At 38.2% G+C, this 25,984-nt stretch overlaps 1 protein-coding gene across 2 annotated transcripts in view; it reads right to left on the reverse strand.

The window, feature by feature from the left end:
• Window positions 1-295: 295 nt before the first annotated feature.
• The window catches only part of GluRIB (Glutamate receptor IB), a 502,734-nt gene continuing 477,045 nt past the window's right edge, over window positions 296-25,984 (reverse strand). The window contains exons 8-12 of one of the 2 annotated variants that reach the window (XM_065236157.1): window positions 25,709-25,802; window positions 25,308-25,618; window positions 24,399-24,643; window positions 1,864-2,203; window positions 296-1,795 (exon numbers count right to left, since the gene is read on the reverse strand). In XM_065236157.1, coding sequence (XP_065092229.1) covers window positions 1,730-1,795; window positions 1,864-2,203; window positions 24,399-24,643; window positions 25,308-25,618; window positions 25,709-25,802 — 1,056 coding nt within the window. In that variant the 3' untranslated portion in view covers window positions 296-1,729. Of the gene's footprint in view, window positions 1,796-1,863; window positions 2,204-24,398; window positions 24,644-25,307; window positions 25,649-25,708; window positions 25,803-25,984 lie in introns of both variants that reach the window. The other variant, XM_065236156.1, reaches the window with a different exon arrangement.

The following is a 25,984-nucleotide window of genomic DNA, read 5'->3' on the forward strand; positions in this document are numbered from 1 at the left end:
AAATTTTCGTGGCATTCGTCACAGAGGTGGAAAACCTCAATCTATGCTTAAAATGCACATTCGCCACGTAATATTTTTGAGATAGTGTTGTAAAAGCATGCAAATCTGTAATAGAATCTTACATTTCCCGGTTGGGTGTAAGTTTGAAAGATGAATACTAAACTTAGCTTTTCAATTGTCGATGGTTTAATTTCATCAAGATTTTTTTTTTTTGCAACACGATCGACTGACTTTTCATTTCCTGAACACTCTTTAAGGACTGATTTCGAAGCATTTACCAATTAACACCACCCGCTTAAAAGTTTCTAGATTTCGATTTTATTTCAAAAAACATTTCCCCAACAAAAACGGTGTCATAATAATCGCTGTACAAACGGAACCATGATAAAAACAATCGTCCATAGGTTTTGTGTATGTGAGTGTGTGTGTTTTTCTTCTTTTCTGATTTTCTTCTTCTTCTCCTTCATTTAGTTTACTTAATTTAGTTGTGTAACACATCAGTTTGATTTTTTTTTTGATATCTCTCTTTTCCGCCTTTCCAGTTATTCAAGTTGTTGTTTTCATGTTTCAATCAACCTTAATATTCTATCACGATTTATTCTGTTTGCACGTGATTGGTTTATTCACTCGAATTTTCTTCTTAAATGATTGGCGATCACTCATACGGTCCATGCCGTTCGCAGTTTCACTCACTCGTTTACATTCACTGGGATTTACTGCAATTTGATTCTCTCTGTATTGGCTGTGACAAGTGGCGCGTCAATTTGGGTTCACTTAGTATTTCTTCTTTTTTTTTAGGGAGGTTAGGAGATTTCGCAGTGCGAGTAAAAAAGAATGACATGATTCTAGGAATTGATTTAGTTTTGTCCTGTCAACAATCGATTCCCTTGCCTTTGAAACGATTTTGAATTGATTTTCTTATTAGCGGTTGTCTCCTTCTTGAAATGCGCAAGATGATTAGGTAGATTTGTGTTTATTGTTGAAGGATTGCACTATTTACGATTCGCTTAAGGTAAAACTATTGTTGGTTTGATTTTACAATGTATGTGTTCGTGTGTTACGTGTCAGTGTGATTTCTTGTATTAGTTTAATTGTTTTCTTTTTATTTTATTTGTTTAATTGTTTAGCATTCGATTGAAATATTATCCTTCAGTTCAATGAACAAATAACAGAGAGTTTTGGCTTTATTTGTTTACTTCTTATTCATCAGTTCATTTTTCCTTACTTGGATTCTGACCGCACTGAACACTGGCAGAATCCTTCGTATTTGATTAGATTTAGTTTATAATTTGATTACCTAGCACTTTAAATTTTACATTTCATAACAAAAACTAAACTATGTACACCATTTTCTTACAATTACGACCTAGAATTCGTATCATTGATGACTGTTTTTTTTTTTAGGTTGGATTATCCACATGCGACGTTGTGGTCGTTTTGTGAGGGTGGAAGGCGCTTTTCCACGCTTAATAGGGAGGAGGGTGGATTGTGGAGTGGAAGTTGGAAACTGGGAGACGCTTTACAAGCCAGAATTATCGTGCACCATACCGACACCACCGCCACCACCGGGACCGGGACCCATTACGCTACCGGGTGGTGCTCCAGGCCCGGCAACGAGCTGTCGTTGTTTTAGCAGCGTGGACGTGTCGTGCTGACTGTTGGCCACGATCTGCCGAATGGTGGGTGCGTACGGTGGTCGTCATAGGCGCAATTCTGGCGGCTCCTTACATCAAACCTGCGTGTGCGAGTTGGCATGGATCGGATCGGGCTCGGAGTGCGTCGACGGCGTGTAGTACTAGAACGGATACTGAAGATTAATATTAATGCTCCACGAAGTCAGAGAGTCGGTTCAAGTTAACTTACCCCAATTCGACCGTTGTCGTAGTCCCGCGTGGTGGGTGGCATCGTTAGTCGATTTTTCGAGTTGGAATTGGAGTTCATCGTATCGGACAGCGGGATGCGGTTGGACGCCCTGTTGGAACTTTTCATGCAAAACTCCACCAGGGCGACAGCCAATGCCACCAATAGGCCGCCTATGAGGATGTAGAATATTCCGGCTACGTTACTTAGGGAGAGTTCGTTTCTGGAGGCATCCTGTTTGTCGCTGTGCTTGCATTCTGTTCGATCGTACCACCATTTGTTAACCAGCTTGGTGAGTTCACCGTTTTCCTTTAGCGACAGCACTGCCAGATTGACGGGGTCTCTGGAAGAGGAAATGATCGGTTAAAATGATTTCAATCCGTTACTTTATTGAATGTTGAGTAAGAGTAATGCCACGGATACACTTGTATGACAAACTATGAACATGAGCATTAATTGTACAATAAATTATGAACACATCCATGGTCACACTTGTATTGTTTTTGTATAGATGTTGTTTGTATAGTGCTGATAATTATTATACAAATAAAGCTCATGCTCATACTTTGTGATCCAATTGTATCCGCGGCATAAAGGTCATCTGGCATTATTGGTGGATAGGATAAACTCTGATGAGTTTTAGCGATAGTTCCAAATAAGAAGCATTTCTCATCTCGTAGTTCTATTGTTTTGAATGGTACGTATAAATACGTTAGGTATAAAGACGATGGACATATTTCGAAAAAATAGAATACAAAATTATTAAAAAAAAAACCTCTCGAAGACCCGTTACATAATCTTTTCATGCGTTGAAACATTCCAAATTCTGTACACTTCTGTAATCTTACATTTCCCGATGGCTGTACATGATTTAATCGAGGATGCTGGTAAAATATTCAGTTGTAGTTTGATAAAATCATCAAGTTGCTGCGTTATTTACACCTAAAGGTAGTATGAGCTGTTTTTTTTGTTAACATAGCAGCCTTATATCATCTGAAATTCATGAGACGGGGTTTATCTGCTCATATACTGTGTTACCCACAGCCAGTGATGCCAACATTCCAGTTAAAACCAGATTCTTCCAGTTTTTCTTGGACGCATCCAGTTTTATCCAGTTTTTCATTATTAATCGTAAAATATTTTTAAATATGATTACCATTGCTTATGCTTTTAACTTTTATATAGGAAGTTATATCTGGAAATGAAATATTTATTAACAGTCATAAAACAATGCCTAGAAAATGCGTGGCGATGCTGTGATCAAGCTCGCTTCACAACATCGCATCATGTTGATCTCCAATTTGATTTGAAAAAGGTGACACGTTGTCACTTTAAGCCTGTACATTGCAATCGGACAGGAATCGAACTCAGAATATGTGTTTTAGAATAGCTGATCTTCGGGAAATTTTCTGGTTTTTTTTTCAGAAATGGCTATTTAACCACATATAACCATAATAGATCATTTTAAATTGTTGGTACTAAAAACATGCAACATCTTGAACAGGCAACATGGGTTGCAGATGGTACGTTTGCCACAGTTACTTGTTTGTTTTCGCAACTCGTCACTGTTCATGTTCTGCTAGTTTTCATTCTGATGACAACAAAAATAGAAACGTTGAATCGAAAAGTATGGCAGGAAATCTTGGAAGCAGCAGGTATGTTTTTTGTTATTGAATGAAAAATCACAGAATTCACCATTCTTTATTTCATGATCTGTTTTTTGAGGAAACCCTTTTCTTCTTTGACAATTGCAATATGTGTTGAAGAATATGGTACAACAAATGTGTGATTTTTTTTTATTTCTAGATGCGATTGTTTTCAAGATATAGTTCAAAACTATGTTGAGTTTTCATTGCCAGATTACTTAACCGCTATCGCTACTAATCTTGAATCTGAGTAAATAAGTAGCTACGTCACTTATGATATGATTCCAAACTGTGCTTATTAAATAAACTATGTTTGTATTCAACGCCTAATTAGCCTAATTTAAGCATTGTTTACCATGCTCCAAGCAGGTTTCTAGAGTTGCACAGCAGCAAGGTATTTTATGCCTAACGTCAATTATGTCTAACGTCCGTATGCCTAACGTCCCCCAAGCAGCACACTTCCATCGAAATAAGTTGCTGCAACTTGATTGTGACTGGAATGGGTTGCACACAAGCAATCACAATTGTTCAGTGACATATTGGCAATATGGTTGAAAATTTTAAAACTGCAACACTTCAGAACTGACGAATTATAAATGTGCTAATTAGTTGGCCATTTTCAAGCAGTCCGTCAATTTCCGGCAAGCGTTTCCAATAATTTGATATTACGTACACGCAAAATTTCAGCTCAATTGATCATAACAAATGTATGAAAATCGGCCTATTGTGCTAATTTAAAGGCCACCACTGTATATGTGGAAAAGAATAATCGGCTCCGTAAAGCTCCTACGAAATAGTCTTTTAAACTAAACTGATTAAAATTAAATGTTAATAATCTAGGTAGACTTAAAACCCTCGTACACTCACAAAGCCACATTACGGACGTGATCGGGATTATACAGTTGGTGGTCATTCCGTAGATGTGCTCCTTTCACGAATCGATGTACGAATAATAAAATTACTATGGGTCATTCCGCGTCAAGGGACCGACAAAAAATACAAAAGTGAAAGTGACCTCTTCCGATTTGGACCAAATTTGGAGGAGATGTCCCAAAAATAAAACAAAATAGTGCAAATGCCTTAATTCCCGTTAAACATATTACTAACGAATCAACTCTTGGATCTTCAGTACTTGTTTTAAAAATATAAAATTTGAAAAACATTTATTGCTGTAAAAATATTTAGAATATACTTTTAAAAACTATCAATACTACCCCATTTTACGGTACTTTCTTTTATCAATATCTTCTGAATAAATAAACCTACAATTAACATGATAGAGTGTGTTGACGTACACTACGTCTTACGGGAAGGTACTGGGGGTAAAATCGAAAATCTAAAATTGCGACCGTCACGAAAAGGTGTAAGGTTTTGAACGCTTATAACTTTGTCATTTATAAATGAAATTAAAATCCAAAAACACCAATTGATAGGAAATAACTCTCACAATATGCTTCAATAAATGCTTGCCGTATTTTACAAATAAAAAAAATGTTGAAAAGTGCACAAATAAAAAGTGATATTCAAAGTGTTTTTATGTTACTTCATACGCAAAGTAGGCGTTTTCAGAGTTGGTTGGAAATGCTAACATGAAGCTTTAGTGTAACAACTCAAGGCGGTAGTAGCCGTCAACAATGCTGATGGTACAGCACGCAACAACCACCCTACTGCTATCTCTCTGAGATGACCACGTTGGTCATGACGAGAGGAGCAACACAATAGTTGGGTAAAGAAGAATAGCATTATAACACACCATCGACTGGAAATGCTCTCGCAAACGTGGGGCTTTAGATAGTGATGAAACGTCGCTAGGACTATTCCACAGCCACAGTCAGTTATGAGCAGAAGGAGGACGCACATCTTTTGCCTGTAGACTTGAAGACATACTTCAAGTCTCCGCGTACATCGTACGGGTTAGGCAAAAGATGTGCGTCTAACTTCAAAAACTGTCGCATTAATGGCCCTTCGCTCATATTCAACTTCTATTCAATTTTCATACTGCCGTACTCTAACCGAACTATCCACCTACCCTCTTCTAAAGATCATTCTCTAGCTAATAAATTATCACACTAAAGCTTCATATTAGCATTTCCAACCAACTCTAAAAAGTGATAATGTATCACTGTTTAAATGAAATAAACGTTCTCCCAAAACCAAGTTGTCATAATCGAGTATCTTTTGGTTGCACATCGTTTTGCTTGAACCTGTAAAATTATATAAGAGCTCTGCAGGAGCAAATTGGGAAAAGGTGGAATTTTTCCCGCTGCCTCTACTGAACATAACCGCAGTCGGGCTAGAGCGCTGCTGTTGTGAATCCGCTCATTTTCGCATCGGACGGACGGTGTGCTAAAATAGCAGCAGTCACCTTGATGACAACCAACGATGGGGTGAAGAGGATGTGGAATTTGTGTAGATCGAACAATTGGTCCTTTTCAGGACTACACATATTTTACAGATAGAGTTATTGAGACTGTTTGACTGTGACAAACGTTATTTTTTTTATAAAACAAACCCCCCCCCCCCTCTTCATGTAACGACAATCTAAAAAGAATTGACGATAATTCTTGCACCCGCGAAAAGAGCCAAAAATTCCAGCTGAGAGAAAATTTGCATGTCATCCCAAGTAAGATTGCAGGTTTTATCGCGGTTTTATAGCATTCTATAAGTAGAAATCATGATCTACAGAAGCCTTATAAAACCAAAATTGTTACTTGGGATGTATACTGTACCTCTCACAGCTACAAAATAGTGTAAAACATGTCTGGTACCTCTTTATATGCAATTAGATTAATATCTGAAGTCCATCTTTTTACATATTCTGCACAAAAGATACTTTCTGTTACGCCCCATTAATAAAAAAAAAAAAAAACGGCGGGAAATCCTATCATGGGCGAGGCTAAGACAGTATTATTTGTGCAGAATACGTATACAAGGAGGGACTTCGGATGTTGTATACAAATTACATATGCATTACTGTAAGAACTGTCAAAATCCTATGAATTTACACGCTAGTGTTCGTGAGATTCTGCTTGGCGAACTGAATTCTGATGATTTTGGGCCGTCTCTGTGTTGAAGTGGGATTCAGAGGGACGGTAAAATTCATTTACCTCTTTAAAATTCATGCACCAAATGGATTGGCGCGTTTCTGGGTGGTGCTGTGTATAGTTCGGTCCAACAAAAATTAAACCTATGAGAATGGGTAGGAGCGTCTTTGTGTAAATGCTAGAATGGCAAAACGTTAAGAGATATATGTCTGAATACTTGTAGAAATTATGATTAAAAATTGAACTCACGGTCAAATGTACCAAACTTTCTAATTTTTGTGAAAGCACAACTCTGAATATCAAACTTTCGATCATGCTGATGGAAAGAATGTGAGGAGGCAATCAAGCCTGCTTAGTAATAATCCTACTAATAATGCGCCAAAGCCCTGTATAAGTCGACAATAAACAAAATCTTTCCATTGGGCTTATTGGTTACCTCCCAAGTAACAATTTGGGTATTATGAGGGTACTGTAGACCATGACTTAGACTTGTAGAGTGCTTTAAAACCTCAATAAAACTTGCAATGTTATTTGGACTGGAATGTGCAATACGTGCTTGTGAACGATTTCCCACCGGAGGTATCCCACTGCGATCAAGCGTTTGGTTGAACGTGTTATCCATAACAAATGTTCAACGGAGATGGGATGGGCATTAAAGTGTGCACGGGGAATATATTTTATAATGGAGGATTAAAGACAAGTGTTTCAGATGCTGAAATGTCCCTAACGGAAAGTCCAGAAAGCCCCGTAACGCGATTAGATCACCTTTTCGTGGTACGTTACGGGATGTAAGATGTACCGCCGATTCCTAGTCTTGACTACTTTAAACTAGGGGAACAGGATTTTTCAATAATCGAAGGAACACATCTTAGTCCTTGTTACTTTTATGTTTCATCTATGTGATTCCTAATCTTGTAATCGTTGTTCCCTAGTTTGAAGTGGTTAAGATCAGGGTTCTGATGCATGGTCATTATCGGTGTCATAGCTTGTTTTTGTTGTTAAGGAATCCAATTTTGACTGACAAAGGGGCGCGCCTTTGGAGGGTGTTCCAACACTCCGAAGGGTATAAATAGTGGGACCTTTCAATTAGAATCGATTCCTTGCGATGAAGGCACGGGATGTACTACAATAAATCAAATTCTGGTCGCAGTAGTTTTATGTCCCGAACAGAAGAAAAAAAAAGAAGTCCAGAGACAGTCAGAAAAATAACTAATAAGGGTGAGGAAATTGACATGTCAAGGAAAGGAGTAAATTGAGGAAATAGGTTATTTCTACAGTATTTTAAATCAATATCAAGAAAAACGCACAAGAAGTTCACTAAACATCTCATCGTAGTCTAAGTCATCCATGAAGTCGTGTATTGTACACAACCCCACATTTTTTTATGAGAAAACTAGACAAGGAATCTAAATATGATTTGCGTTTAAAAACATTTTCTCAGAATGAGTCTATCTTTTTTTTTACAGAAGAATCACTTATCAGCAAAAAGTATTTTACGTATTTCCTGAAATACTGCATTTTAAAGCAACGAATGCTTAAACTAATAAAACATATTCGTTTGATGTTCTTTTCGCCCGCTTTTCTAAGTAAAAAGCTCATTTCGCATTTCCGAATCAAACCTAATACCTGTTTTTTCGTCATGCGGCCAACTTTTCCAACTTTTCCAACTAAATCAATCGTGCGCCAAAGAAAGTTTTGCTCAAGCTTTTGAGTAAAGCTCGAATCAAAGTAAATCTGGACCCACGGTTTAATACACCACCGCGCCCCTGGTGGTTAAAACAAAAAAACGTTTCACAGGTTGATGTTTCATTGACGAAGAAATTGGTGAAAATATTTTCTCGATTGATCGACGCATCCCGAAATTACGGATCATGGAACTTGAGAAAAGAAAATTAATTGTGCACAAACATGTAGAGAACCCTTCGTGGTCTACCTCAAAAATAGCAAAAGTGTTAAAATTCCCCAAGTCAACGGTGAGTCTTGTAATCAAACGTTACAAGGATACTCTGAGTGTGGATAGAGCACAGCGCATCTTATCTATCAAAGAGCTGAGGAGAAAGGTGTTGAGGTACGTGAAAAGCAACCCAGGTGTCTCCATACGTGATTTGGCAAAGAAATACGATTCCAACTTTTCCACCGTGCGTAACATCCTTTCAAGAGAAGGATATAAGTCTTTTTGTGCCAGTAAACATCCGAATCGCACTCTGAGACAAAATTTAGTGGCCAAAAAGCGAGCACGATTACTATACGAACGAGTTTTGTCGAAATTTGATGGCTGTATTTTAATGGATGACGAAACATGTGTCAAAATGGATTATAAACAAATCCACGTACGAAAATTTTACCTGGCAACTGGTCATGGGGATGTCCCTTCCAGGTATAAATTCGTTTTTGCTGATAAGTTTGCTCGGAAACTAATGATTTGGCAAGGAATCTACAGTAGTGGCCTTAAACCCAAGGTTTTCGTCACATCACCAACTTTATGTTTTGGCCGGATCTATCCAGCTGCCACTACTCTAAGGAAGTACTAGAATGGTATGCTGCAAACAATGTTAATTTCGTCGCCAAAGAGATTAATCCTCCGAATTGCCCTGAGTTCAGACCGATCGAAAAATATTGGGCAATTGTCAAGCGAAAACTTCGAGGATGCGGTAAAGAAGTGACAAATGCACAACAAATGCGTTTAAAGTGGAATAAGTTCGCCGGTACAGTGTCACCAGTGACTGTGCAGATCATGATGGCATCGATCACAAGTAAAGTGCAACAGTTCGTTCTAAACGGTGAAATGTAATAACTTGTTATATATCGTTTGAAAGCTGAATAAATACCCTTTTGTTTGACGTTTTGATCAACCGTGTATGTTGTTTAATTCTTGAGTTATGATCACTTGAATGCGTCCAAATTTACTTCGAATCGGGCTTTATTACCTAGCTTCTCGTCTACCAACCGGGAGTTTGAAAAATTGAGACAGTCATATTTCATAACCTACTGGATGAGAAAGGCGTCCATATGCAGTTAATCTTGAAATTGCGTTCCATACTGATTGAAATATTTAAAACTCAAAGGGTATTTTTTCAAAAATGCTAAACAATGTTAAATGCAACTCGTTGCAAATCTCGATTTTTTCAGCACACGTCGTAATACGTGCTGATAAACTCTTCATTTTGCAACTTGTTGCATAAATAACTATTTGCAAGAAACCATGAAATTCTGAAAAAAACAAACACAGTGTTGCCCAATTTAAGTTAAATTTTCCAACTTAAACCTTTCATGGGATCTTTGAGAATATATTTGAATAATATATAATATATATATATAATATTATATAATATTTGATCCGAAAATCGTGTGATAAAGAATATTGGAAGAAAAAAAATTAAACATATCCAGTGATTTTGTTAGGCTTTTTCCAAAGCAGGTGGAATTTCTGTTCAGACTTATTATTTTGAATGTTTTCAGAAGATGGGTGTTTAATCAATCTAGAAAGAAAGTTTCTGAACAGTGTTGCCAAACATTTTTTGCGGTTGAAAACTATCAATATGTTTTTTGCTAGTTCAAAGTGTATGTAATTTTATTTTTTCATTTAATTCCATCGTCTTGTCCGACAAACAGACAGCTTAGATTACATGATGATGTTCTGTCACTTATTTAAAAGTAAGTTTAAAACTTCAAATCCCCTTATCCATTTATGAATGAGTTAAGTAGAGGAGTGTGCGTTTGACTAGTACTTTCGCATTAATAGCCCTTCGCTCAATTCAACTTCTATTAAATTTTGACACTGCCGTACTCATGCGGAAGTATCAAAACTTTCTCTAGTTAATAAATTATCACACCAAAGCTTCATGTTGATATTAGTATAGCATTTCCAACCAACTCTGAAAGAAGATAGTCTATATTTTTAATAGTAGGTAATGCAGCCAGAACCAAGACAATATTCTATCGTCTAAAAGATAGCAATGTTCGGGTTTTGGTAATGCACTACATCTTAAACACAAAAACACATAAACCGGCTATAATTGCATATAAGTACCATAAGGATTGTTGTAAGTTTTGAGATAAAAACGTTATGCCCTAGCAATTTGCACCTAATTTCATATTATGTATTAATATTACGGACTCATATCCAATCTACTATTTAATTGTCTAGAGGATTGCCATTTTCCATGTGGGACTGATTATAGGAAGTAATAACCACAGGGTTTAAAGGAATCGACTGCTTTAAAATGTCGATCCTAAGGAAAGTTTTTGAATATACGGGATAGTCAAAGTTACAGTGACAATAGTTAAAAGGTTGGAAAATAAAGAGGTAGAGATGGATAATTTTCTATACCTCTCAATCCTATTTTTACGATTGCTGAAGCTAATAAAATTGATTCTTGACTCTATTAAAGGAGATTATTTTTTACAACCTTTTGGCTAGCAGGCACAAAAGTTGGATAATAGTCAATCGATAACATGCCATACAACCCTTTACCGAAAAATTATTGCAACTAACCCATTATTCAATTTTATGTATTCAGCAATGTAAACTTTCCTTTAACATCTATTTTTTGAACTTTTGTTTTTTTTTTAGTTTTTAAATTTCGTTCAAGTAATTGAACGATATTTAAAATCAGTATCTATTTTAAATTAAACAAAAAATCACTGTCCCCTATCCCCTATGTAATTTACGCTTATCAGCACAAATAATAATGCAGGGTATATTATGACCTAATCAAACCTAGCCCAAGCTAATACCGGTGAGAAGCTACAATATCCCCTACAAAATACAGACAATTGCATAGAAATCCGCTTTAGCTACAGCTCGATGCTTTATTTTAAAAACCTCTTCTATTTTTCTAATGTCAAAACTTCCCCTGTACCCCTGTCTACTGTATTAACTTTTTACACCCAATTAGAATATGTTATATGGAAATTTTTTTTTTTCAATATTATTGTAAAACGAATACCTTGTTTTAGGTACTCTTTGCACAACGTTCACCCTTTTATAAAACAGTAACATTTCACTCAAAACGAAGTCTTAATAAAATGTCGATACTTCGCAAAGACGGAGGCCAAGCAGCTCCACGCTGGAAGCCTCCCTAATAAAGAAAACCTAACCTTACCTATTTAGCAAAGAACTCAATTTTCACTGATTGTACTAAGCTGTAAAAATGAGTTCAAAAGACTTCAATTTGAGTTCTTTCGATTCTCCGTGTAGGAAGGATTCGTTGATCACAGTGCAAAAAAATCATGTATGGAAAACATAAATACGTTCTGGAGATTTTTTCTAGTGCATATTCTTTGTAATTTATATTCCAAACGTAGTCTACCGAACTCTCATCTTTATTATAACAAAATCGCCCTTGCTGTTGTTTCGACATTTTGCGGTACCTACACTAATTACGCTTCTCAAGTCTAATCAAGATCCCTGTCGCCGTGTCATTAGGGGTGCGGTTCTGTGACAAAAATGCTTAAAATAAAACATCTTTTTAGTTTGTTTTCGAATCAATCAGTGCCATGTTAACCAGTGGAGAAGCACGTACAAAAAGAGTTAACTACTTTTCCCGACCAACCAACCGAACAAAAAAAAAAAAAAAAATACAACACCAAGAAACCATCAAAACGCAAACCCATCATCGAACCACCAGGAGAACAAAGAGAACCGAACGAAATAGCACAAATGACATTCATCATGCCAAATCACATTGCCACGAACCGTTTGTTATAAACCCAGTCACTAGAGCTACACGAAATGACAAATTATGAGCAATGGTTTTTGTGTTCCAAGAAGGTTGCAGTACCCAGCTCGCAAACGAATGGATCGAGAGCGAGTGTGTGTGTTGTTGTTGCTCAGGCAAAATCGTGTGCTCCTAATCAGATTAGCTCAGAGTCCAAATATTTCAAATTTTATGGCAAATAAATAAAAAACGAACTGCTTTATTGCCTGCAGGGGTAATTCACGATGGCAGAACAACAGCAACTCTTGGATGCAGTGTTACTGCATCATTGGTCTGGCCTTGCCCGATTGCAGAATGCACGGAATTTTAGAAGGATGCTTTCATAAATTTTCCTAAAACAGCCTCGAACAAAGAAAGGGGTTATCGAACGAACGGTGGTGCAGTCATGTATGGAATGGAAAATGTTACAATGTAATCGTTACTGAATGCCCGAGCGGTGGTGGTGTGTTATTAGAACGATTGCACGCAGGCTAACCAGAACCGGTTAGCATTTTATGTCGTATGGAAATTAGCATTATTACATGCGAAACCTATTGCCGACTGTCGCTGCAATCGCATTGTTAGATTGTTACACGCCGAAGGAAAAAAATGTATGGCCCCATTAAGAACAATGCATTCAAAGGAATTTCCCAGAACTTTGATGACTATCCTTTTCAGAAAGCTTCCAAACTCATTACTCTAAATTCATGCGCTAGACCAACGCTTCGTCTTCCTAGGGCGAAAGAATAGAAGTAACCCCTTCAATGCAAATTTCGATGCACATAGAACGAGCCGTGATAACCGTCAGCAGGGTGTGGAAAATGAAAAACCCTTGACCTTGAGGGCATCCAACGACAAAACAACCGTCAAAGAGAGTACCGTTCTTAAAAGGAGACAAAGAGTGTCGGGTCATGACGACGATGCTGCAATCTCACATCAACACTTTGACGAGACGGGTAGGCCTTCTTGTTGACATTTTTTTTTTCATTTTCGCTCAAGGCTAAATGAGACTTGAGTGGCTGGATGTTTTGGTTCAATGGAACAATGGTCTGCTCTCTGCGTCTCGAGGATCGAGTGTTTGTTATTAATGGTGTCTGTGCTGGGTGGATTGAGAGTTGATGATTTGGGGCGATAAGCTTGGATATTGAGACGCTGTTGCACGAATAATAATAATAACTCGAAAAAGCATTTTCCATCCATGGTCTGGGCGAAAAATCACCTGAGCTGTTGCAATGTTTCGCCGAGGATGACAACTTTCCGTCCCATAGCGTGGGATCGATTATGGGATAGTTAGAAGGTTACGATAACCGCTATCGGCTTACCATTTTTATTCTAGTTTAACTTCATTAATATTATTGAACAGAAACACAAAAGAAATTTCTTAAATTATTTTTGAGAATCAAATTCTGTCCACCTGTCTGTAGTATGTGATAAAAATTCAAACAAGTCCTGTAATATATCCTCCTCAAGATTTGTACGCCTTGCGCGTGTTAGAGGATTAATATTTTTTCAAAGAAGTCGACCCAATTTCTTATATCCGACATCCTTTTGGGCAAGGTTTGTTCAAACTAAATCTCAGGTATTGGCAATAATGTTCTAGGTGTGAAATTTCGACCAGTTAAACAGTCAGGTTCAATGAGTGATTTAAAGCGGCGCCGGTGGTGTAGTGGTAAGCGTGATTATCTCTCACCCCAGCAGGCCTGAGTTCAATCCCAGTCGGCGCCGCCGGGATGTTCTGAGGCATAAAATCTCTGATCACGTCTTCCTTCGGAAGGGAAGTAAAGCCGTTAGTCCCCGGTTCATGAGTTGATGGGTCGATAGGTAGGGTCCAGGTGTGGAATCTGCCTCCCTGGCGTCGGTAGCATTGGTGCTCAGCACGGAAAACAAGATCGACGGAAAACAAATCAAGAAAAAAAATTGAATGATTTTCAGTGCATATGTCGGTGCACCTAATTTCGACTGAAATTTAAACTCTATGCTGGTTTTTAATTTGCTGGAAAGTCTTGCATCACTTCAGAATACTGTTTTCAGTAAAAGGATGTGGAAATTACAGTCAGTAACCCTTATTTACGGTTAAAATGGAGCGTGAATGAGGAACCGCGAATAAGGATACACACTAAAAAAAAAACATGTAAATTGCTCTGAGACTGACATAAATTTAAGTCAAAACAGACGTGAAATATAGCTCAATCAAACGTACTTTTCGTCGAGCAATGAAATTTTCAATTTCGGAGCACTTAATATTACACGACATGTTTGTTTACGCCTCAACTTTTATGTCAAAGACGGATTCCGTTACGTGTAAAATTAGTTATTTCTAAGTGTGTACCCACAGATTTTCACTAATAGGGGCTGTGATGGACTATCTCATTAATTTCTATACGAAAAAAGTTGTACTGTCTTCGACAAAGTTGTTGAACTGGTTTAGACCAACAAGCTTGTGCCATTTGATAAAGGTTTAACTGGGAATAACGTCGCTAGAGGCGCTTTACTTTCATATTAATTATGACGGGCGCTACAATATATGACATTATGGTCGAATATCTCGAGATCATGGCCATTAGACTGATGCAAAATTTGAAATATCCGCTCCACAGTGCTCAAACGGTTCCAAATTGGGCCCTGATTAGCCTCCCACAAACCATTTGAAGTTTATATGGGAATTACTATGAAGAAACCATAATTTCGGTTCATATCGATCTCAAAATTTACCAGTTCACTCTACTTTAGAAAATGATAGCTGAGCTTACTGAAAATTTTCCCAGAGACAACTTTGTTCGAGACCACTTTTCAATCAAATGTAAGGAACACAAATTATTAATGATTCAAGTCACTGATGTCTTATGATTTTGCTCAATCAACTGTTCAGCAGGCAACATTGATGTTTATGGCACGTTGAATAGAGAACAAAAATCATGGCTACTATGTCACATTCCAGAATACAGTGTTGCGCACAATACAGTTGCTTAATCTTGCCGTAGGATTAGCAATCTCTTAAAGAATTAATAACTATTTAATTTTACGTTTGGCTGAAAAACAATTATCTGCAAAGTTGTAGCTGGTGAAAATTCCCATAAGAATAGCAATATAACTTGTTAACAGTACAATATGTAAAAAAGCAAGAAGACAATGAACAAAAAGCTTTGCCTCCCATAGTTATTTCCATATAAACTTCAAATGGTTTGTGCCTAGTCAGTTTTTTATCAAATGAGGTTAAACTTTCGGAGGCTAATCAGGACCCGATTTGAAACCGTTTGAACACTGTGGAGCGAAAATTTCAAATTTTGCATCAGTCTAATGACCATGTAGAAATTTCCGTCTTGAGCAAAGTTGTTCAGGTGACTAAGTCTTTTCGGATGATGGTCATAATCGATCAGAACTCTCTCACTACGCGGCACTAGTGTGCATTCGAACTTCCTGTATAAGCTATATCTCGAAATCCTGACCATATAGAAGGTTACTGTCGTCAGCTAAGTTATTCGGATGACTGTGGTATTCCGGCTGGTGGTCATATTGGATAAGAACTCTCACACTTTGTAGCGCCAGCGTGCATACAAACTTCCTAAATATGCTATGTCTCGAAGCTTTCCTCGCATAGTATGTTGCTGTGCAATCTGAGTATTTTCGGAACAGGAGTGACTGATGCCCACCATATCTGTTTTATAAAAAATGTCAAATACCCTTCAATATGGGTATTTCCGAAACGGGGACGACGTGTAGAAATCTAAAATCGATGTTGGGATTCATTTTGGAATCCAAGATGGTGGTTAAGTTAACACGTCGTCCCCGATCCGAACATACCCATGTTTTAGGATTTGACAGTTTTTTTTAACCAATGGGTACGATCTTGGATTCCAAAATGCCGACAGATACAGAATTTTTACATCTACACATCGTCACCGATCCGAAAGTACCCTATTGTAGGGTATTTGACAGTAATCCAAGGGTTGTCATCTTAGATTCCAAAATGGCATCCAACTTCGATGTTTGACCTCTACACATCATCCCTGTTTCGAAAATACTCAAATTGCACAGCAACATCCTATGTGGGCAGGCTTTCCAGACATAGCATATTCAGGAAGTTAGAAGCTCAGGTACATACTAGCACCGCGTAGTGAGAGCGTTCTGAACTAGTGTGACCACCGTCCGATGGGACTTGGTTACCTGAACAACTTTGCTCAAGACGGTCACTTTCCATATGGCCATGATCACGAGAAGTATAGCACCTCTCATAAGTAATATGAAATTGAAATGGCTCTGACTAAAGGTAGCAAGCATGTATTTTTTTGCACTATTCCTCACCTTTTTCAGAGCGTCTGTTAAGCTTTTGGCGGTGTAGTGCATCAAATTCTATGTGCACACAATTCTTATTATATGAGTGGAAATATGAACACCAACATATTTGCTGCTCCTTTTTCCGTGCCCAACTGTTTTACTTGAATTTGACATAAAAATGGCAGAAAACTTTTGTTTGTACCTTTTCACTTCAAACTATTCATGTTAAATGGTGATCCAAATTGTTATTTACGAGGTAGAATCTTAGTGTAAAAGCTAACAGATTATGTTGCAATGTTGTGTTGAGATCCACTCTATTAATTTATTTTTGTACTGTCCTTTATAATCTACAAAACACTGTAAGTTTTTTGACAGTCGCACAGAACATACATATGGGAACATAGTAATACATATTTACAGGTTAGTTTTAACCATTTGCATGAACAATATTAAATTGATTATCAAGTGAGCGGAATTACAAACTGCCTGGAACAACCCACGCTATTTTGAAGATCGAAAATCACTCAGTTCAGCCAAAAGAGAAGTTACCCAAATATGAGTAAGCATGCTTTTACTCAAATTTGAGTAAACGTGCCTATGGAGGAAACTAGGTAACGGTAACTCAGATGATGACATTTTTCAACTGAGTAAACCTTAACAAACATTGGATGCAGAATAAAGGCTTATTCATGCAAAAATATGCTTCTTCAGCTTAAAATAGCTTATTCAGCCTTTAATCAGCTGAAATTGTTTGTTGGGAATGCTTTATATATATAAACTATTTCGGTCAGGAAGAAGATTAAAAAAATATTATGAAAATGATACTTCTGTAGTTATTGATATTAACTAACTATTCGTTACAGTTGTATGCCTCACCAACTAGCTGTTGATTGATTTGGCCATCCAGAATATTACGTAGTTGCTTGATTTTACACTGCTTCACTTCTGAGAACTAATTTGAGACTCACGCGTAAAAACTGCCTGTTCACAACTTCAAAGTTTTTTATTTTTATTTTTTTTTAGATTTTTAGCCGGAGGCTAGTTCATCTCTAACACAACTTCAAAGTGTGCCAGTTTACTCATTTTTTGATAACTCAATACAGCACACGGTGTTTCGTGAAAACCCATTAATGGGATAAAAAATACCCATTTTCAAACCATGTATGCAGCTGTCAAAAATGGGGTAGTTTGGAAATCATGAAATGGGTGAAAAATACCCATTTAAAGAATTAGTGCCTTATATCTAATCCTTCTCTCTCTCATTATACGGGTATTCCACTAAGACGCCATACATTCATCAGGATGCATCATGGCAACCAAGCCGTCGGAGCCAAATAAATTCATCGGATTGAAGAAAACCATCGCATCGCTTCACAAGGACGTAGCATTTCTGAAGAAATGCCAAAAATATAAGGTTATACCTATAAGCCATAGGATTAAGGTACGGACACCCACCCCACCCAGCGTAGTAAAGAGGATGGAAGCAGAGTTCATCAAGGATAGCATCAGACGGCTATATAGCAAACTGGACATGAAGGTTTTGGAATGTTATTATCTACATCTCAAATTGGCTAAGGAGTATCCAATTAAATTCCAGGAGTTTCTGTCTAGGGCCAAGGTAGCAGAGGAGTGCGAATCGGATAGGAAGCGGAAGCTGCAGGATAGGAAGCTAAACAGACTACGGCAGGAGTCTCAACGGAGACGGACGACACACCGAACGGGTGAGCAGATCCCATCAACCATCACCACGACGCCGAGGGTTCACTCCATTGATGGGTTGGTTGTCAACCGATCGACGACCGCATTCACGGAAGAACAATTGACACACCTCAACAAGGGGCTAGGATACGCGGTTACAACCAAGCCAGACGTGGAGCAGATCATCATTGACGTAGAAACAGCGATAACCAAGACGCTTTCAACAACATCACAGAATACGGTTAGGACTATCACATCGAACATAATCAAGGACGGACAGGACGGACGCGCCAACGAAAAAGAAATTCGGATTGTAAAGGAGCTAAAAAGTAAAGCAGTATACTGCGTAAAGGCAGACAAGGGAAACGCGGTCGTTATCATGGACAAGGACGATTACGATAATCAAATGACAGCGAAGATTAACAACGGACCGTATAGACAGCTTCGAGAGGACCTCTTACAGAACATAGTGAAACGCGTGGAGAAAGCACTGAAGGAGTGCAAATCGATATTAGGAGATGGAGCAGGTCGTATACGGGAACCCAATCCCATTCTACCCAGGATCAAAGGTCTTCCCAAAGTCCACAAACCAGGAAATGAAATGCGAGAGATCGTGTCTGCAGTTGGTTCCCCCACCCACAAACTAGCGAAGTGGCTAGTCAAAGAGTTCCAGAGTATGCCGAATCAGTTCCAGAGTAAAGCAGTTAGTAACACCCAGGAGTTCGCTCAGCAACTACAATCTTCAGGAGACATCAACGAGGACGAGATTATGGTACCTTTCGATGTCACAGCTCTTTTTCCCAGCGTACCGGTCAAGGAAGCGATCAACCATTTGGAGGACTGGCTATTAACACAACGAGAGGATGCAGCATGGAGAAACAAGGTTCGGACATACCTTAAGCTGACCCGCCTTTGTATGGAAGAGAACTACTTCTCTTTCCGAGGTAACTTCTACAAGCAGACGAAAGGAGCCCCAATGGGAAACCCCCTATCCCCCTTCTTGTGTGAACTTTTCATGGCCAATTTGGAGACAATCCTGAAGGAGAAAGGACTATTACCAAACCGTTGGTGGAGGTTTGTTGACGATATCTTCAGCGTAGTTAAACGGGAAGCCCTTCCACAAATGTTAGATGAGATCAACAGAATTCATAAGGATATCAAATTCACTCACGAGGTAGAAAAAGACGGGAAACTCGCATTTCTCGATCTTCTAGTCATCAGGGAATCGTCATCATCTTCCTCGCTTGAATACGAAATTTACAGGAAACCAACAAGCACCAAAAGAGTTATCCCCTATACTTCCAACCATTCGTTCCAGCAGAAAATGGCCGCCTTTCACCACATGATTTATCGAATGCAGACTCTTCCACTCAGCGATACAGGAAAGGTTAAGGAATTACAGTACATCTTCGAAACAGCAAAACTCAACGGATACAAGGAGACCACAATCCAGGCAATCATCGATAAAAAAGCGAGAATTCTACAAAGGAGATTATTTACAACCCTCACCACAGCACCTGAACCATTGAAACGAGTGTCCGTTCCATTTGATCAAGATATTACTTGTAAACTAAGACCACAGTTAAAACAATTCGGATTAGATTTAGTTTTCACCAGTAGACATAACCAGTTGAAATCATTGTTAGGATCCACTAAAGACCCACACACTACGAAAAAGTCATGTAAATTTCGGTTCCCTGAGACCGACACATGTAAGCGGCCCTTTTGACGTAAGGATCAGTTGAAAGAAACAAGAAAATAAATTCAATCATACGTTCTTTTCGTCGAGTTGCTTATGTTTCGGTTTGAGAACACTTAATTTTACATGAAATGTTTGTTTACGTTCCACGATTTACGCCCTATGTGGATTACGTCTCGTGTAAAAGTAGTTATTTCTAAGTGTGCAGTTAATGTTTTAGGTAAAGCAGGTGTATATAAAATAAGCTGTAATCATTGTAACAAAGTATATGTAGGACAAACCAAGAGAACTTTAGCAACTAGATTTAAAGAACATATAGCGGAGGTTAATAAGGCCAAAAAGCAAGAGGAAAAAGGCCTAATAGGGGAATTTACGTATTCTCGGCAACCTAAGCAGCGACCTTCTTTCTATAGCCTTTTTCTCTAAGGAACGCACACATATGCAGTATTGGTTTGTTTACAATCTTTTGCTGCCAGCTGCTCTAACAATTTCAGTCGAAAGAATTGTCAAAAACTGTTTTGAAACGCTGTTACAAAGCTCCAATCTTCTCTAGTGAGAGCGAGTATTGTCGGCAACCAGTTTTTCTTCGGCAACCGTTCCATTTGAACTGCATGTAAATCTGCTGTTCTATTATCGGCAACTCGAAATCAGCTACAATTTGTAGTGCGTGTGTTGCATTTTAAGAAAACCTTGCTAGATTGCTTTTACTCAGTGGTAAAAATATAGTCAAATTGAAGCTGAAAGCATAAAGGATCGTTTGCATGCATTCAGCGAAGTGTTTTCATAAGAAAATCCAGTGAAAATAGTGTTTTAATTTGGGTTGCAGAAAATAGTCTGTCTTGCCGAAGCCGTCATTTCCCCTATATGATTTCAAATCAAAGGTTGCAGAACACATCTGCACAGAGGACCACCAACTATCGACGGAGGACGTCACGATTTTACGAACCGTATCTACACCATGGAAATTGGATGTTGCAGAAAGCCTCGAGATCAACAAACAACGTAATTCAACTTTACTCAACAGGGATCAAGGAAACGGACACACATGGCTTTTCAAGTTACTACCTAGGACACATCAACGAGTAAGCAGCGGAGTACCTGTTCCTATAGAAAATTTAAATTTAAGTTTACCTAGTTTCTAAGTGAAAATGTACCTTTGTTAATATATATTCGGTAAATGCGATGTTTTTCTTCAGTCGAGTATTAGTACGAGACACTGAAGAAGTCTGCACATTGTAGACAAAATACGCGTATCTGTCAAGGATAAGCAAATAAAGTAGTGGAATTAAATGGAAATACTAATCCTTCTCTCTCATTATGCTCTAGAGTAATTTTAGACTGAAACAGCCGTTGAACCAACCAATTGCCCTTATGTCCCAGTCGTCATTAATTTTGAGAAACTTTTTGTAGTTCCAGGGATCTCGGTGAGGTGCAGTTTATCTACTGAAAAATATAGTTGAGGCAACCGAGGAGCCAACTATGGACTATAGTTGTTGCCCTCTATATATAGTCAAATCAACTATAGTTTCGGGTTATCTCTAAAACAATTGAACAATATAGTTATTTTGACCGGAGAGATAATTAAGTCTGCTATAATTTGTTCTGCGTGTATTCACCATTCATAATTTTGAATAAACTTTTGCTGACTATACAATCAGTATGAATAAATTAATATTTGTTCATCTGGCTTATGCAGTGTATTTCAAAAATTAAGCGTGCAAATGTCCTTAAATTTTAGAAAAACAGCTTTAAAAGTACAATTTAAAGAGATAAGTTTCTGGATTTCTAGCTGCTGAATCATCATAAATTTATCAATTATTGGTACAGTGTTGGGCTTATTTGGTTGCGTTCATTAAAAGTAAGAGCTATTTGAGAAAAAAGCCTTTCCCTTGAAAAACCTTTATACCTTAAAATATAATAAACTTAACTTTTTGAAATTTAGCTAATTTTTATTCATAACAAAGATCATTCATATTAACCTAGTTTTACTAAAATTTGTCCACTAGGTAAAAAGTTGCAAATCGTGCGTTTAACTAAAATAAATCTAACTTCTTACAGGTTATTCCAATAATGTCCAAAACTTAAACGATATATCAATGTACATCTGTTTAAGCAACCACCTAGATTTAAAAAATATCTATTCAGAATGTTTCAAAAAATGTTCCACTAGGGTGTTCGCTCAATTTTGCGATACACTTTAGCTATTCCATCGCAAAATGATATGATGGTTCTTAGAATTTTGCAAAATATTAGACCCGTATTTTTTTTATTATTTTGTCATTAGGGTAACCATTTCCAAGTTAGGGTGGCCCAACAAATCGATTTTTCAAAAATGTCTTATTTCAACGATACATTACTTTTGAGCCACTCGGCCGATTTCAAAGATCAAAATACAAAATGAAAGGTAATTGAAAATACTTTTTAGAAAACATATAATAATAAAAAATGTGATTTTCTCTTGAAAAACATTGAGTTTTTATGGTTTTAATGGTTTATATAGGATATTAAAAAAACAGTTTTTTGGACCACCTTAACAGCGAAATGGGAATCCCAATAATAAAAATAAAAAAATACAGGTCTTATATTTTGTGATAAGGAACAAAACTACATTTTTTTTACGAAATTCTGAGAACCACTGTATCGTTTTGCTTAGAGTCGGTGTATAATGAGTCACGCAAGGAGAAAAACAGTTGAACTCGCATCACGGTTTTCGAAGGATTCCCTTTCTTTTCACTTGGCAACAGAGGACTTCTACATCAACTTCAAATGACTTCTACACAGTTTGAAAAAGTAGTGTAAATTTCTGTTCAATATGATGCACATAAATGGAGCGTCACATATCATATACGTTTATATTATATATCATGTAAAGTTGTGACACATTTCATGCCTTGTAGCAAATATTGTATACAAAAGCCCATCTTTGTAAACAACATTGTTTGCTAATTGCTCGGTTGCGTGAAATGAAATACAAGTCTACGTGAATGAATGTTTACATCACAATTAAAATTCAGGATTTTTATCTGTGTAGCGAGAAAAAAAAATAGCGGCTGTAGTAAACCATTATATCAGTGATTTTGTCAAATTATCTTAACAAAAAATAGTTGACATTTTCATTACTAATCATTATCAAACGTATCCCATCACAATTGAATGCTCACTGCGTGTTTATGATCATTTCGTCGATTATATTTTATATTTTATTGCAATTCCTTTCGTGAACCTTTCAAAGCATCGTCATGTTTGTTTACTTTGCACGATAGGTGGCTGGTTTGACAGTTTAATAGGTTAACTTGGCTTCACTCTTGGCGTGACTCATTATACACCGACTCTAGTTTTGCTATCCAAGTAACATTGCAAGTTTAATAGTGGTTTTAAAGCATGCTACAAGTCTAAATCATGATCTACAGAACCCTCATGAAACCAAAATTGTTACTTGGGTATAGACTGGCTGCATACTTCTAGATAGAGCTGGAATTAGGGCGTAAAAAATTTTGAAATCAAAGACTTCTCTCGATGATTTCTAAGAGTTCAAGGTACGCCCACGCAAACCAACATAATCGTCGGGTAAAGGAAATCTTCCTCTACCCGATGATGATGTTGATTTGCGTTGGCGAGCCTCGACTTTCTAGAAATCATCGAAAGAAGTCATTATTTACAAAAGCTGTTACGCCCTTATTTAAGCTCTATCTAGACCAACTCTAAATTGAGTCGAGTGAATTTACTTAAAAGTGAGTTGAATGTTTCGGGCAAAAGCCGTGTAAAACCAAGAAAATGTCTCGAATATTAGGAAAATCCATTGAAATTTTACTCAGCCTAGGAGTATACTAATAGAATAAATGAAAACTCTATGGATATTCCTCATATTCAAGAAGTTTTTTTCTGAAAAAACACAGTGAGTAAATCCTTTGATCCGAAATGGACTCAACTCTCAATTTTGAGTTGGTCTGAACGACCATACACCATTCTTGCAATGAGCTTTTAACCTCACACTGTTTTATCATCATGCATATGCCATACCGATCTAAAGCTTCTTCTATCAAAGTTTACCACTATCGTCCTTATAGCCTAAAAGCTTTCAGAATTGCAAGTTTCTTCTTCTCTGTTTCCAAAATTTTCCGAAAGGTGTAGCATCAGTAGCTTCAATGGACGGTGCTGCTTTTCGGCACGCTTTCCAACATGTATGGTGAAAGTTTTTTTTTCATCACCAACCCCCTCTCCGTCCCTCAGTAGAGCGTAACCATAATTTCATCACCAAAACAAAAGCTACACCAGCACCCACTGGATTTTCCTTTGACTCTGACATTTACCGTGCCTTCAGTCTATAGATACTCATGTAATAGATGTGCACATTTTGTATCCAAACGAGCAATTCCCATACGATTTGACAGTCCGACAGTTGACATCAGCTGACATCCGCACATCTATAGCACATGAGTATCTATAGGAAGGTCATGTATGGCAAACAAGCACTTACCTCAGCGGTGATCCCAGGGGCGTGGCAATTCCGAATCCTTTGGCGTCTAGATTGCGGCCCACCTTCATCGTGTCGCACGGCTCCCGCTCGTTGGTGTAGTCATTCTTGGGCGATTCGATCAGCAGTGCGTACTTGCCCTTGGACGTCCGCACCCGCCGGATTCCCTCGTCGTAGGTTTTGACGAATACGTGCTTTCGCGAGTTCATGTACTCCCACATGCGGCTGTACAGGGAGATTTGCGATTTCTGCGGTGGGGGGGGGGGGGGGAGCAAGATAAGATAGAGAAACGGGAAAGAACGTGAGATTTGGGTTGCGACGTGGATTGACGTAAGAAGATTTTCTCGGAAGGATAGAGAAATAATTCTATTTCTTTCATCCTGTTGAGAGACATTTTGGTGTCGTACTTTGACATATTCTTGGAGCAACAACTCTTCAGCTTGGGCAGGATTTGTGAGTGAGAAATAAATCAGTTTTGGTGGTTCAAACTCGTAAAAACTGCGAATTTATACTGATCATAATTGAAATAAATTATGTCTAGATAGAGCTGGAATTAGGGCGTAACAGCTTTTGTAAACAATGGCTTCTCTTGATGATTTCTAGAAGGTCAAGGCTCGCTCACGCAAATCAACATCACCATCGGGTAAGGGAAGACTTCAGTTTTCCGATGGTTATGTTGGTGTGCGTGGGCGTGTCTTGAATTCATAGATCATCGAGATGAGTCATTGTTTACAAAAGCTGTTACGCCCTAATTCCAGCTCTATCTAGATGTAAAGGAAATCTACTGATTTTTGAACATTTTTTGTAATCGGAAATGGAAATCCGGCTGAAGCACTGAAGAGCTTTACTAAGAACCGCCACTGATACGTCAATAACATTTTTAGCATTTTACTGAAGGTTTTTGATACATACCCGGAAAAAGTCCCACGTCGAGCCATGTATCAGCGTCCCGTACTGGACCTCGGTCTGCGAGGCCAGATCCTCGGGGGAGTTGATCGGTGTGACCATCCGTTCGACGGTGAGGAACGCCGCCAGGTTGGCAGTGTAGGACGAGATGAGTATGAGCGTGAAGAACCACCACACCGAGCCAACGATCCGGCCCGAGATGGATCGGGGCGAGATGTCACAGCCCTGCTGCATAAACGCGCCCAGGGCGAACCAGAACGAGTTCAGTATACTGAACTCGTTCACCGTGGCCTGCGGGACGGCGTCCGGCTGCTCGCCTGCAAGTAGGCCAAACGTATTTCCTTTGTCTAGGTTAATGGGAAATGAAAAAGCTACAGGATGGAATTAGGTGCTCGAAAATTAATTACCGTTATAATTAACTAGCCGCCACTCGAATGGTGAAAAGCGTGACACTATGTACAGGACGATGCTGACGCCGACGTAGCTGAACAGGACACATATCTACCGGGCGTCGTCCGAGTTCGCATCCGGGGAAAATTGATGTTTATGATGGGGAAATCCAGCCGGAGGCAAGAAAGACACAAACAGACAGTCGCACATAGCAAACAGCATTAGGTTAGTCAGAATGTGTTCCTCCCAGGCCCGATCCGACGGCCGGACCAGAGAGATAGTTAATGAAATGT

This window comes from Ochlerotatus camptorhynchus, unplaced genomic scaffold (assembly GCF_037179485.1).
Source record: "Ochlerotatus camptorhynchus isolate MF236.1 unplaced genomic scaffold, CSIRO-AGI_Acam_v1.1 ptg000530l, whole genome shotgun sequence".
Lineage (NCBI taxonomy): Eukaryota > Metazoa > Arthropoda > Insecta > Diptera > Culicidae > Ochlerotatus > Ochlerotatus camptorhynchus.